Source organism: Numida meleagris, chromosome 2, assembly GCF_002078875.1.
Source record: "Numida meleagris isolate 19003 breed g44 Domestic line chromosome 2, NumMel1.0, whole genome shotgun sequence".
NCBI classification, from domain to species: domain Eukaryota; kingdom Metazoa; phylum Chordata; class Aves; order Galliformes; family Numididae; genus Numida; species Numida meleagris.
Genome location: NC_034410.1, coordinates 92196711 through 92212310, shown reverse-complemented (window position 1 = coordinate 92212310; position 15600 = coordinate 92196711). Strand labels below are relative to the sequence as shown.

Below are 15600 nucleotides of genomic sequence, written 5' to 3'. Positions count from 1 at the left end.
GCATAAAGCTATTATAATGAATTGTTGTGCAAGATGCTGGTGCATCATTATTATTATTGCTAAGTCTGCAGGTAACTGTTGGCTTATGCACCAAATAACGCAGAAGCAAATTACAGAACAGGACTGCTTAACCAAAAAAGGACAAACGAGATAGATAGAGCTCTAATTTCTAATGAGCATATAAAAGAGCAAGAGCTCAAGAGCTTCGGATAACTCACAGTGACAAGTCACAATGCCTTTGCTTATGTTTGTTCTGGTTCAGGCACCAAGTTTTAAAATATTTCCTGCAAATCTATCATCCAGGTCGATAGAAAACATAGGAGTATAAGATGTAACTGGCAGGGATTTCTATAATCCTTCCTTTTCCAGCTGTCATTTTTTTCTTACATTTTATTTAGAAACTGAGTAACTGAGTGGGAGGAATGATGAAGACAGTACTTTGAAGGAATCTTTACAAGTAGTTATGTTGTGACACACAGATAAACATGTCAGCTGCAATTTTAGCATCTTAGAATACACTTGGATAGAGGAACTTAGTGTGAAAATATTATTTTATAAACTCAGAAAAAAACACTAATAGAAGTTCATTTCTGTTTGACTAACTGAAAAAGGGTGGCATTTCATGCTGGAAGTAGGTGTCCTAACAACAACCAATGTGCACTAATATAGTCAATGATATACTACAGAGCAAAAAGGAAGTGGATGGAAATAAGTATTTGCAGATATTCTGGTGTTATACTTTCCTATAAGTAACTACTAGAAAATCAACCCAGTTATCACTTGCTTGTGCAAATTTCCAGTAGCGAAAAAGGAATAGCCCATCTTCTCAGTGCCCATCAATTTAATTATCATTTTTTGAAAAACTGCACTTTTGCACTTGGTCACAATTTTCTTAATTTCCTAATTTTACTGTGAAAAGGCCTACCTAATGTTGATCTTCACTTAAAGAGGAGTATATCCCATTTTTAAAGTTTACCATGACTTTATCGTGATGTAATTATATTTACGCTCTGACTGAGATGCAGTAGCACAAGGCATTACTATCCCCATCAGAATGACACAGGCAGTTCCATTTAAACTGTACCTGTCAGTCACTGACATTGAACAAAATAACAGTGTGTTAAAAAGATGAATGAGTTCTTTATCCAGTTGTTGTCTGACAGCAGTCTGTATTTCATCTATTTCATCCCGCATTTGCGATTCTGGTCGTGCCAAGAGGCCCAAAAGGGAATTTGATTTCTAAGAGAAGAAAAGAAAAATACAGTCACATAATGCACTGTTTAAATTCTATTTTAATAAACACACTGAAGCCAGTTTTCTGTTCAGTGCTTTCAAATCACATGTACTAAAAATCACAAATTCCGTAATCATCATTTTTCCAAGAAATACTTCTGTAAATTGAAACCAACCATCCAAAAACAGTAAAGATTTTCTGGTATTAATTAGCCACATCTACCACATTTTTTAGGATTTCCTGTTAACCATATAAATTGAAGTACATCAGTTCCATACGTAATTGAAAAGATCACTAGCACTTTTTTCTAAATGTTTAAACTGTATTTTAAAATGGGAAAATGCAAATGCACACAGACTCTACTTAATATATGATAACTCTTGTAAGACCATGAACAATCTTGCTTTGAGTACAGTATGCACTTGTTTTGTGAAGAACAGTACTTTGCAATGCAGTTATACAACTGCAGTCATCACTTTTATCTTTAGAATCTAGTTTTTATACAGTAGGATTGAATTACTATATTGTGACAAACACAATCAAAGTTGTTTTATACTGCTTTTTTAATCTTAATTTCCTATTTGTTTTTGTTCATCTTAATGAATAATACTAGATAGAACAGATCTCAAATGGAAAGCACACATCTAAAAGACTGAAAATAAAAACAAATTATATTCTTCCAATATTATACTTGCATTTTTATATTTCAACTGTATGATCTATATGCTCACCTAATAGTTTCCTCGGGGTTATAAAAATATTTTACATAGATGTATTGCAACCATTTTAAATCAAAACTGCAACAACAGACACTGAAAACAAAAGCTGCTTTCTTAACTTTCAATTCTTGTTCTTAATCCAAGACATTTATATTTCTTTACCATGCATAAAGTCACAGGGTACCTGCACAGAACTTCATCCTTTAAACACAGTTATGCACTTAAATATACAGCTATACAGGTACAGCTGTGCAAGTACAAACACTCACATATGTACAGCTATTTACTTAACAATATAAATGTATATGTATTGTACATATAGACCTTTGCATAAAGCTACGCATAGCTAACTACATTTATATGGCTCTGTATAACCATTTTGTTATAGTTACCTACACCACAGCAAGACAATCAGACACAGATGTTGTTTTCATTTGGCAAATAAAATATTTGAGTTTAGAGAATAAAATCACCTAACAAGTAAAAAAGAAATAAATTTACTCTTGTTCAAAGGTAACTTTTGCAAACACTTAAAACTGTAGGACAGGCCACAAAGTAGCACAGTAATAATACAAGAACTGGCTATTTCATGGCTTTGCTGAGAAAAGCTGTTTTTCCTCCAGCTGCTCAACACAAACTAAAAAGCCAACCAGTTCACAGTTATATCATTCTGTACAGTCTACAGCTGAGTCCTTATGTATATTCTTACATTTTTAAGCAGTGATTTCAGGATCCACTTTAGATGATCTGCCTCCAAGCTTGCTCTCTGCTCTCTACACAATTTGTTTAAAAATCTTAGGACATCTACCAAAAGCTTCTCATCCTCAGCAGAAGCTGGAAGCACTTGCAAAAATCTGCAATGAAAACCAAAACACATATTCATACACGTAGGAAATTAAAAGAGAGTTTAATATCTCAGTCTAGTAGGGCTGAATTAACTTGCAAATATGGAGTTGCCTATTCTAAACCTGGAATTATCTAAATATATGTGACATAACTACAAATAATAAAAATTGAATTATATCAGTTATATTTAAATATAAATTTAATACACCTGTATTATACACACTTCATACATTAAAAGACATGGAATTGTGTATTGGAAAAGACAGAAAAGACTGAACAGAGACTAAGACAGGAACTGTTGGAGCAGGTCCAGAGGAGATGGATGATCAGAGGGCTGGAGCACCTCCCCTACAAGGACAGACTGAGAGAGTTGGGGCTCTTTAGCCTGGAGAAGAGAAGGCTCCAGGGGGACCTTATAGCAGCCTTTTAAGTACCTGATGGGGGCCTAAACGAAAAATGGGGAGGGACTTCTTACAAGGGCATGAAGTGACAGGACAAGGGGAAATGGTTTTAAACTGGAAATGGATAGTCTAGATATTAGGAAGAAATTTTTTATTGTGAGGGTGGTGAGACACTGGAACAGGTTGCCCAGTGAGGTTGTGGATGCCCCCACCCTGGAAGCATTCAAGGCCAGGCTGGATGGGGCTTTGAGCAACCTGGTCTAGAGGGAGGCGTCCCTGCCTATAGTGGGGGGTTGGAACTAGATGATCTTAAAGGTCCCTTCCAACCCAAACCATTCTACGATTCTATATATCTCACATTTTAAATATAGTATTCTTATACTTTGCCATTTTTACATACATAAATTACAAAATCATAAACCCATTGAGCTTGGAAGGGGCCTCTGGAGATCACCTGGTCCAACTCCACTACTCAAGCAGGGTCACGTAGAGCTGCTTGTTCAGGACCATGGCCAGGTGGCTTTTGAAGATGTTTAAGGAGACTCCACAACCTTGCTGGGCAACCTCTGCCAGTGCTCTGTGCTCTGTACAGTGAAAAAGTGTCTCCCGATGTTCAGATAGAACCTCCTGTGCTTGCCCATTTCATCTTGTCCTGCCACTGGGCACCACTGAAAGGAATCTGGCTCCACCTTCTCTGCAGTCTCCTCCAGGTGTTTATATACATCAGTGAGACGTAGCCCTCTCTTCTCTAAGCAGTCACAGCTCCTTCAACCTTTCCTTATAAGAGATAATCCACTTTCTTAGACATCTTATTTAGCACTTTGTTGGACTCTTTCTAGTATGTCTATGTCTCTCTTGTACTGGGGAACCCAAAAGTGGACACAATACTCCAAGTGCAGCTTCATCAACACCGTGGAGGGGGAAAAGTCACCTCCTTTGAACTACTGGCAACACTGCTAATGCAGTCCATGATATCTTCAGCCTTCCTTGCCACTACAGTACACTGCTGGCTTAAGTTCAAGTTCATAGTCTTTTCTGCAGAGCTGCTTCCCAGCTCATCAGCCCTCAGGGTGTATGGGTGCATGGATTTGTTCTATCCCAGGTGCAGGAATTTTCATTTCGCCTTGTTGAACTTCCTGCAGTTTCTGTCAGCCCATTTCTCCAGCCTGGCAAGGTACTCCTGAATGGCAGCAAGACCCTCTGGCATATCAGCCACTCCTCCCAATTTTGTAACATAAAACTGCTGAAGGTACTCTGCCCCAACCTTCGGATTGTTAATGAATATATCAAACAGGACTATATCCAGTACTGACCGCTGTGGTACACTGCTAGTTACTCAACGACAGCCAGACTTCATGTCACTGATCAACACACCACCCTCCAGGCTCCACTGTTCAGCCACCTTTCAATCCACCTCACTGTCTACCTGTCCAGACAATACCTCATTAGCTTGTCTATGAGGATCTTAAGGAAAACATTGTGTAAAAACATTGAAATCAAGGCAGAACCTATCCATTACTCCTCCCATCTACAGAGCCAGTCTTCTCATTGCGAAAGGATTTCAGCAGGTTTGCCAAGTATGACTTCCCATTGGTAAAACCATCCCACTCCTGATGACCTTCCTGTCCTTCATGTGCTCTTCTTGAAGACAGGAGTGATGTTTGCTTCCCTCTAGTCCTCAGGCATCTCTCACAAGATGAGAGAGTGGACACAAAATGATAACACCCAGCTCTCTTAAGCATTTGTGGGTGCATCCTATCCTATCCATCCAATCCTTTTTAAAAAATAAATAAACAATTGTTACTAACAAGCTTTTGGAAGTGATAGAAGTTCCTGGAGCTGTTTCCTTATGCTGATACGCCCAAACAACCATTTTTACGTTTAGCTGGATCCCAAGCTACAGGAAAACAAACATACCCACACACACATTCCTTTGTTTGAATTTACTGAAAATATTGAACAGTTGCAAAAATTAACTTTTACTTGGATTCAGTCAAGACAGCAACCCAAATAGCACAAGTTTTACATACTGCACCAAAGTACTGATAGGTTATGAGAACAGTTGTAGCTTGAGCTTGGTACGGAACAAACCACTCCCATTCTTCTAAACAGTATACAGGGGAAGATTCTCAGCCCATACATTAGAACCAAAATTTGGACAGATGGACAAAATAAAACCAAACAAAAACACAAAACAATTAATAGAATTTGTGCTATACTGAGATACCAGTCTGTCAACAATACATACAAAACTATATACTACAACTAAGTGGACTTCGAATCACATGGATGAAGGCTCTAAACAGCGTTTTAAAGTCAGAACTAGTGGAGAACTGCAGTAAAACAAATAATCCCTGCTCAGAGAAGGATTATAATCAAGAACTGAGTGCAGCCAGAACAGTCATGTTTGCTTGCAAATAGCTAAATTACACTTTTTGCATTGTTAAAGATCTATTTGCAAACAGATAGATGACGCATTGTATGAACAGAAATTAATTTCACTCCTAATCAAAGAAAAACCATGCACAAACCAAACACTCAGGAAATCAGAAAAATAAAAAAAGAATAGAAATAGCGTACAAGCAAAGCCAATGTTAATATTACCTGCATAATCTGTGGTAAGTCTCATCTATTAGCTTTAGGAAGTACAAGGAAACAGAAGTCAACTACAGGATCACATAATAATTTTCCATGGGATCATTCTGATTAACTATATGCACAGAAAACAATCAGAATCAAAGGTACATAGGCTATCAAATCCATAAAACTGAGGATATGAAAACTATGAACTTTATAATTTAAACAAAATACTTTTAATTCATTTTTCTATTCAGTATGCTTACCTGTTTATTGCTTTCTGCCAAACAATGCTCTTCAAAATGGTTCGACAAGACCCAGAGATGCATTTTAAAGCAAGTCTGTCATTCAGAGCATAAAAGCTCAGCCTAGTGAGAGAAGCTTTAACATCCCTGTGGGATACTGCCTGAATGATTGAATTAAGACAGTCCTGCAGTCCATAGGTTGTGCGAGTTATTTTCAGTATAAGAATGTCTTCTGAGGAGAGTTTTAGTGTGTCTAAAAATCTGAAAAGGCATAAAAGAAAAATTATTATCAATCAGTATATTTATAAATTATTTTAGTTCAGATGAGAAGACAAAGCATAAATTGCCTTAAAGATGTTTTTTTGTTAACTAGTCCTTTCCTCTTTCTTTCTTCTGCTGCTTGGGCTCTTTGGAAGGAGGGCACCTCTCAAAAAATTATTTGAAAGGTGTTATTAATGGTTTGTAAAGAATTTTTCCTGTATGGCATTGTAGATGTTGACCTCTTAGACTATGCTCTTTTCTTTTTAAGAAATTACTTTAATTTTGAATGAGGTACTTTAAAATAGAAATGATTTACCAAGGATGCTGAGTTCTGTATACAAAAGAATCTCAAGAGAGAAACCTTGCTAATCAAGTGCTCACCAAAGCATGCCAAGAGAATTTTCTTGATTACCTATGAAAAGGGGGGGAATTAGCTCAAGTGGTAGAGCGCTCGCTTAGCATGCGAGAGGTAGCAGGATCGATGCCTGCATTCTCCAGTGTTTTGGCTGAACAGAGACCTTTGGCTGGAACTCAGGAACAAAAGGAAAGTTTATGGTCTTTGGAAGAGGGGGCAAGCAACTTATTGGATTACAAATATGCAGTGAAGCTGTGCAGGGAGAAAATTAGAGAAGCCAAAGCCCAGCTAGAACTGAACTTGGCCACTAAGGTGAAGAACAACAATAAATATTTCTATAAATACAACAACCGTAAAAGGGGAGGGATAGGGAGAATCTCCATCCCTTGTTGGATGCTGAGGGCAACACAGTGACCAAGGATCAGGATAAGGCTGAGGTACTTAATGCCTTCTTCGCCTCAGTCTTTAAAGTAAGACTAGTTGTGCCCTGGGCACACAGCCCCTTGCACTGGAAGACAGGGATGGGGAACAGAATAGGCCCTGTATAATCCATGAGGAAATGGTTTTGGACCTGCTTTGAAAGCTGGATACTCACAAGTCCATGGGGCCAGATGGATTGCACCCTAAAGTGCTGAGGGAGTTGGCGGATGTGGTTGCCAAGCCACTCTCCATCATCTTTGAACAGTCCTGGGTAACCAGGGATGTCCCGGTTGACTGGAGTCTAGCAACTGTGATTCTCATCTTCAAAAAGGGCTGGAAAGATGATCCTGGTAGCTACAGATCTATCAGTCTCACTTCAGTGCCAGGGAAGGTTATGGAATGGATAATCTCAGGAGCCATCGTGGATCAATTAAAGGTCACCCCGGGAATCAGGCCTAGTCAGCATGGGTTTATGAATGGTAGATCCTGTTTGACAAATCTGATTTTGTTCTATGACAAGGTGACTTGCATAGTGGATGAAGGCAAGGCTGTCGATGCGGTCTACCTGGACTTCAGTAAGGCCTTTGACACTGTCCCCCACAGCATCCTCACGGAAAAGCTGACTGCTCATGGTTTGGATGGGCATACGCTCTGCTGGGTGAAACACTGGCTGGATGGCCAAGCCCAAAGAGTTGTGGTCAATGGAGTTAAATCCAGTTGGCAGCCAGTCACAAGCAGGGTCCCCAAGGGCTCGGTAGTGGGGCCCTTTCTATTCAACATCTTTATTAATGATCTTGATGAGGGGATTGAGTGCACTGTCAGTAAGTTTGCAGACCACACCAAGTTGAGAGGGAGTGCTGATCTGCTAGAGGGCAGAAAGGCACTACAGAGGGACCTGGATAGACTGGATCAGTGGGACAAGGTAAACTGTATGAGTTTCAATAGGGCCAAGTGTCAGGTCCTGCAGTTTGGTCACAAAAACCCCAGGCAACCCTACAGGCTTGGGGAAGAGTGGCTGGAAAGCTGCCTGATGGAAAGGGACCTTGGTATGCTGATGGATGGTCAGCTGAATATGAGCCAGCAGTGTGGCCAAGAAGACCAATGGCATCCTGGCTTGTATTGGGAGTAGTGTGGTGAGCGGGGCTAGGGAAGTAATCCTGCCCCTGTACTTGGCATTGATGAGGCCCCACCTCAAGTACTGTGTTCAGTTTTGGGCGCCTCAGTACAGAAAGGACACCGAGGTGCTGGAGCAGCAAGGCAAAGTAGGGCAACAAGGCTTGTGAAGGGCTTGGAGAATATGCCCTATGAGGAGAGACTAAAAGAACTGGGGCTGTTTAGTCTGGGGAAGAGGAGGCTGAGGGGAGGACTTATTGCTCTTTTCAAATACCTGAAAGGTGATTGCAGTGAGAGTGGGGCTGGTCTCTTCTCACTGGTGACAGGTGACAGACAAGGGGAAAATGGCCTCAAGCTGTGCCGGGGAGGTTTAGATTGGGTATCAGGAAAAACATCTTTACAGAAAGGGTTGTTAAGCACTGGAACAGGCTCCCCAGGGAGGCGATAGAGTCACCATCCCTGAATGTGTTTAAAAACTGTTTGGATGTGGTGCTCAGGGACATGATTTAGTGGTGGGTTGTTAGAGTTAGGGTAGTATGGTTAGGTTGCAGTTGGACTTGATGATCTTGAAGGTCTTTTCCAACCTGAGCAATTCTATGATTCTATGATTTAGGTATTATCATGATAACTTATTTACAGCTCCTGGGATGCAATCCTTTACATACAGAAGACAACATTTTTAAACTATAAACAAGTTGTACTGCTGTTTGAAGTTGAGAATACACTTAAAGGAAATATATTAAGATTTAAAATCAAGATAAAACAGCTCACGTTTCTGCTTGCTTCTCATAATTTTTCAGCTGCAACAGGTTTTCAGTCCCATGGTACCATGACATATTCCAAGACATCCTTAGCATATCTGACACAGGTTTCATAGTCAAGCATTCAGAAGACAATGGCACTACAACAGAATTAGGGCTAACTATATGATGAGCAGTGATCTTGACTGGGAGATGATATCTTGAATAAATAAACAAACAAACGAAAGCAACAATTAAATGCTCCAGTCAAGCAATTTTTTAAATTTGTAAATAGCATTCTCAAAACTGTCAGAAAAAAAAAAAAGAAAAGGCTACATGACAAACTCCACATTTATCACTTAAAAGTGAAGACAACTTTGGATTTAATACCAAATGCTTTCCTTTGCTTCTGTCCTTCAGGGAGGACAGCAAATGCAAAGGACTTAAGTTTAGTGGAAAAAAAATCAAAACAAACAAACAAAAATAAACAATGCCAGCCCCCACCTCCCCCAAAAAGCCAAGGAAAACAAAAAACAAAAATGCCAACATACCGTCTAACAACAGCAACAGGTAAACTGAAGGAAGGTAGGACAGTACCATTATTGCTTATGCTATCAGTCCTGCAAGAAAGATTAAGTTATTTCTTATTTTTAACTTTGATTATCTACTAATGCTGTAGTTATTCATTATGAATCAGATACAGCTGTTTTTTTTCCAATCATAGAATCACAGAATCATAGAATGGCCTGGGTTGAAAAGGACCTCAAAGATCATCAAGTTTCAACCCCCCTGCTGAGTGCAGGGCTGCCAACCACTAGGACCAGGCTGCCCAGAGCCACGTCCAGCCTGGCCTTGAATGCCACGAGGGATGGGGCATCCACAGCCTTCTTGGGCAACCTGTTCCAGTGCGTCACCACCTTCCGAGTGAAAAACTTCCTCCTAATATTTAACCTAAATCTCCCCTGTCTCCGTTTTCTCCTACGAACAGCTCTTGAAGAACTCATTGCTGAATACATTTATATTAATAAACTGTTTCTCTTTATGATTACGCAATATTCAGGTAGTTCTTAGGTCATATACATATAGAATATTTATTGGAGACATAATGTACATGAAAATGAAATTAAAGATGACATATCAGAGCACAGGCTTATTACAATGTCTCCCATTTTATTATGTTGACCTACGACATCAAAGGCAAATGCTGCTGGTATGGTAGTAGAGGTTGAACCTTCCTGCCAATATTTCATTATATTTTGTTGCCATGTGACAGATGGCAGCAGAGGGGCAGTCTAACAACATGGCATGTGATACGGAAGTGCATATGAAGCAAATGTGTGGAATTGAATTCCTCCATGAAGAAAAAATGACAGCCATTGACATACATCAGTGCTTGCTGAACATTTATGGAGACCAAATAGTAGATGTGAGCACAGTGCGTTTCAGTAGTGGCAACAGCGGGTCACCTCCACTGGTGCATATTTTCATGAGCGCAGCATTCAGGCTCTTTGTTGCTGCTGAAAATGCACAGCAAATGGTGTTGACTACGTTGAAAAATAGTGTTCTGTAGCTGAGGATTTACTCTATCAAACAGTTGTTGTTTTACTCTTTGTATCTATTGCAGTTTCCATGAAAAAAAAATAGGAGGCATTACTTTGAAGTGACCTATGTACTTTTTTTCTATTAGAGAAAAATACGCATGAGAATTTTTTTCAGTGTATTTCATGTGTGTGAATTTTAAGAGCATATTTTTTCCTGAAGTACATACTAATTTCAAGTAATTATATAACATTAGCTGTAGTCCTTTGACTTAAAGGCAACCACTATGCTTGAAAGTCAAAGTAAATAAGAGAATTTTAATTGAGTTAGAAAATCAACAACAACACACTTATAGCTAGTTATTTGATTAATGCAGTATCCATTTATGGAAAACATGGATTAGAGAATAACCAGGGCTTTTTGAAAATGAAGATAAATGAACTTAAGTACAAAGTGCCAAGTAGATATGTACAACATGCAATCTAAATACTGAAACAATTTATTTGACCTGCAAATAGATAAGTCATGCAATATTGGACATATTAAACTTCGGAGGATAATTTATATATATATATATACACATATACACACATATATGTATCCAAACAAAACTAATTTTCATTAAAATCTTAAATTTTAAGATAATGCAATTGAATAACTTTTTTCATACCACGTGTCTGCTCTTGATACTTCATCAAACAACAGAAGACAAAGCAATACCGTAGCTTCCGTTAAAACAGCTTGATCATTTTGGAATATCAGGGAAACTGAATAAAACAAAAGATACTTTAAAAATTGTTAGGAACATACTGCCATTTAATAATACACAGAAGGACAGTGGTTAACTTTTGTTCCCACAGCTATTTTGCTAATGTCTTCATCAGGTGTCTCAATATCGGTTACACTAGCAAACAGTGATTTCTCTAAAATATCAGGGACTCTGGATTTATTCAAGATACTCATGAAAGCTTTTGGTTAGACATCTAACCATATTTCACACATTTTCTTTCTACCTATGTGTTAAAGTTAAAACAGAATCTTTACCTCTGAATAGTAAAAGCAACAAAGATGACTGCTGTGCTAGGGACAAACGAACATCTGGATCAGCATATATGAGTTTCCGTAAGAGAGTCAGACATGGTAATACTATGGATTCCATAACCTGCAAGAATAACAATTTAATATTGATATCAATTAGGATGATCTGTTTTGAGGTGTTCAATACAAATAGTTATGCTATAAACACATTCTACTCTTTATAGTATAGAAACATTCTTAGACAAGAAAATGTTGTCCTTGCATAACGGCATATTCATTAGAAATTATTTAATAACTTTTGGCTTCCTTTTATTAGCAATTGATGGTGATTTTGTTGGTCCCTATAATACAGTTATAGTTACATAACAAGCTTCCAAAATATGTACTTCTTAGAAGCACGTATGTGAGATGAAGGGTTTAAAAAAAACCTACTTATTCATAAGCTTATTCATTCTTTTTTAAATGCATATAGCTTAGTGTATCAGGTTAATTTTCTGGGTCCCAATCTTTCAGATCACAAAACATAAGAAAGCAGCTTTCTAAAACTTAAAGTGTAAGTCGGCAGCAAAAAATAGGACCAAAGTCACTTCCACTACAGAATGAGAAGACAGCACGTCCTTCACAGGACATGTGAATTTGCTTGCCTGAGAATCTACCTTTAAATTTAGTTTTGTGAACTCCATCACCAAATACAGTATCACTGGATATGCAATAGATAAAAGCTCTGCTTATTTAATATGGGAAAGAATCTTTTGCACGAGTCCATATAAAGTGTTACTAGAATTGTGCATTTTCCCTCTGTTATAAACTTTATCATTTTCTTGGTAGCCACTTCACTAAGAAGACGCAAGGGTTTTGTTGTTGTTGTTGTGTGTTTTTGTATGTGTGTAGTTTTTTGTATATGTTTTTTTTTTTTCCCCCTCTACAGATTTTTGAACGAAATCAAAAATCACTTGAAGGAGGAACTGGAATCTAGGCTAGACTGCATCCTAATGACTTATTTAAGACAACTTACATGGTCTATCTTTGATCTAATGAAACTAGCACTACCTTCTGTTTAGACGTTACATTAAAGAAGAGGTAATCAGTGCCCCTACTTGATTTATTTTCTAACCCGGCTCTTGCGCATTTTGAGGAAATAAATCATTATGATAGAAAAATGATTTTTTTTTTTTTAAATTTAAGTAACTAAAGGTTTGGATGGTTGGACTGCTATACCAATACTATGGAAGCAAACTGAGAAAATACGTTTATCCAGTGAAGAGAAGCTGAGAAATTTATAGCCTAAATAAGCTGACATAAAATGATTGTAAATAATGACTTTCAGAAAAATTCAATCACCAGATTAAATGTATTACAAAACTAGAAAGGTTGTTCATCCACAACATATATGCACTCAGCTTTAAAGATGATCTCATCTTCCAAGATGGTCCCTGGTTAAGTGATCTTCTATAGTCAGAAAATTACTTATTCCTGAAACATAATCTGATGCCTAAATTCTCACTTGCTATGAACGTAACCTAACTTTTAATTACAAATTGCCTCTGGTCTTAAGTTTAGAGAATATTATAGACAATAGATTTTATGAGTTAAAAGTTACTTTTTGGTTGTTTATGAGAAATCCTGTAGAAGTTCAGATATACTTAAGAACCACATCACTCAACAAAGTCCAGTAACTATTCTCACAGGTAAACAAACCAATCTTCCCTAATTAAGAGAATCTTAGTGTTGTCAAAAATGTAACAAATACATTTTACAACTTAAAATGTTACTATATAATTTTATTGTATGCAAAATTGATGCACAAAGAAAATTAAGGCTTAAGTGCAGAAAAAGGCAAATTCTACTATTGCCATGCTACGTGATATTCGCAGAAAAACCGATAGTTTTACCTTGCCATTCACATGTACACATTCACTAAGGTAAGCCAAAACCTTTTCTACCACACCCAGCTTTTTCACAATACTATGCATGTTGGTATCTGTAAGAAAAACAAAAGGTAGTTAACAAACACTGGTTTCATAATCAATTTACTACCGAACTTCTCTGAATGATCACAAACTCCTGTTGAGAGCAAAACTTGTCCTGTTGATTAACAATTTTGAGAGCAAGTAGAGCTCCAGCTCTAATAAGTAAAGCCTCCAAAAAGTCTTGTTCATCAGTCTTTCTTTAGCTAAGTTATCCTAAACAACTCTAAAATGTACAAATATTAACTAGCCGATCTAAAAAACTTGACAGTAACCGTGCACAGTTAGTTCACAGGTGTCTATATAACAAGAGGAAAAGACCAGAGATGTTCACACTACCAAACAGTCATCACAGCACAAATTGTAGCTAATGCTATCCAAGGCAAAAACAAATAAGTAAATGTAATGGTCTGACTACAATAGCCTTATAAATATCTTAAGTATCCTTTCCATGAAAAAAAGCTGCATTTTTTACTGTAGAATTTTATCCTATGAAAGCTTTCATTTTGTCTCTTGACATCTGAAAACTCAGCTTGCCATAACCAAATATATTTTACAATTCAAAGGAGACATTTCCTCAGTTTTCTGATAGTTTTTCTGAAAACAAAAATTCAATTTTGATATTGTCTAGGGTTTCATGTTCTCATGTACTGCCATTATGATTTGTGTTTCTTGAATAAAATCTGTGGTTGAATCACACTGATCAGATACAGTACAAACCTTTAGGCTGTGATTCTGCACTAAGCCAAATAATACTCTACCTAGGACTGTTTACTTATTTTTTAATTTAATCAATTCTTTGCAATTCATAATTTTTCTGCCCATGTGAGCAACGCAATTATAAAACAAACAAACCCATCAATGAAAATGTGATGCATATGGTCAGTAACTTAAATCACAAAGAGTACAAGCAGGAACATTTTTTTCTGCAAACATACTAAATTATATGCCACAGAAAGTCTATATCTTGATATTGAAAGAGGGTACAAACATGGAAGCTTAACCTGAATTTACTGAATGACATTCATGCAAATGACATTTCAATCCATTTTAACTATAGTAACTTAGACCATCTCAAAACGGAGAAAAACATTTAGGATAGTAGAAGAAATTCTTCACTACATGTAAAACCCATTTAACTAGCCTACATAATCTAAGAATTGACTTTCCTAATTAAAATAGAACAACACCAAAAATACTTGTATATTTTACAGTAACCATCACCTCCCTCAATCAAGATAGAGTACTTAAATAGTAAAAGAAAATATTTGAAGCACCATAAGTTGTAACACAAATCAACAGAATGATGAACACTCAAAAGGAAGGAAGAAAAAAAAGTTCTTACAGAGCTTACAGAATTAAGCTTCTTCCTCTATTACCAAGGGGAGCTGTTTTCAAACCAATAAGATCACTATTTCTTATTCTAAATGGTAACAAAAAAGACACTGTTGTCCACAACAGCAATAAATTCTGATCCATCAATAAATAAAACCTACAAAAAGCACCACTTGCAAAAATATACACAAAAATTAGCAAAACTACAAGTTCACATGATGGACAACATACAAATACAAGTTTTCCCAACAATTTTACCTTGTAAAATGATGGCCAGCTGCTCAGCTGCAGACTTTCGTAAAACTATGTCAACAGCATCAGAAGTCAAGATGTCATAAAGCTTTTCAATTGTTTCTACCTAAACGTAAAGCTACATTAGATTTACAACCAATACGCAATTGTGAAACAAGTTAACTAGTCACATTTCTTAGTAAAGTAGAAAATCTCAGAATTACAAAATAGTTGAGATTGGAGGGGACTTCTGAAGGTTCAAGCCATTAAGTTGTGGCCACCTACAGACAGCTGCCCAGGATCACATCCTGCTTTAGAAGATATTTAAAGGGACACCACAACCTCTATAGGCAACCTGTGCCAGTGCTCTGTAACCTGCACAGTCAAGAAGTGTTTCTTCACATTTAGATAGAACCTCTTGTGTTTCAGTTTGTGTCCATTACATCATGTCCCATCACTGTACATAACAGAAAAGACCCTGACTCCATCAAAATAAGGATTTACATTCTTAGTTAGAATATAATTAGATTCCACGTGTATGTAATAGGAAAGGAATAGACTGTAGTCCTTTTAAAACAA

The 15600-nt window shown here is 37.3% G+C and overlaps 1 protein-coding gene and 1 non-coding gene across 7 annotated transcripts in view; one reads left to right on the top strand and one right to left on the bottom strand.

The window, feature by feature from the left end:
- RTTN (rotatin) overlaps positions 1-15600 on the bottom strand; it is an 82695-nt gene that overhangs the window by 38846 nt on the left and 28249 nt on the right. For all 6 annotated transcript variants that reach the window (XR_002435389.1, XM_021387854.1, XM_021387855.1 and 3 more), the window contains 9 exons: positions 15049-15148; positions 13381-13469; positions 11495-11612; positions 11121-11217; positions 9463-9531; positions 8943-9131; positions 6044-6283; positions 2663-2807; positions 1085-1239 (listed from right to left, as the gene is read on the bottom strand). Coding sequence is in view for 5 of the 6 variants with exons in the window: in XM_021387854.1 (XP_021243529.1) it covers positions 1085-1239; positions 2663-2807; positions 6044-6283; positions 8943-9131; positions 9463-9531; positions 11121-11217; positions 11495-11612; positions 13381-13469; positions 15049-15148 (1202 nt within the window). In the remaining variant the exon portion in view is untranslated. The remainder of the gene's footprint in view (positions 1-1084; positions 1240-2662; positions 2808-6043; positions 6284-8942; positions 9132-9462; positions 9532-11120; positions 11218-11494; positions 11613-13380; positions 13470-15048; positions 15149-15600) is intronic.
- TRNAA-AGC lies at positions 6708-6780 on the top strand. The gene has a single exon. It is a non-coding gene; the product is annotated as a tRNA-Ala (tRNA).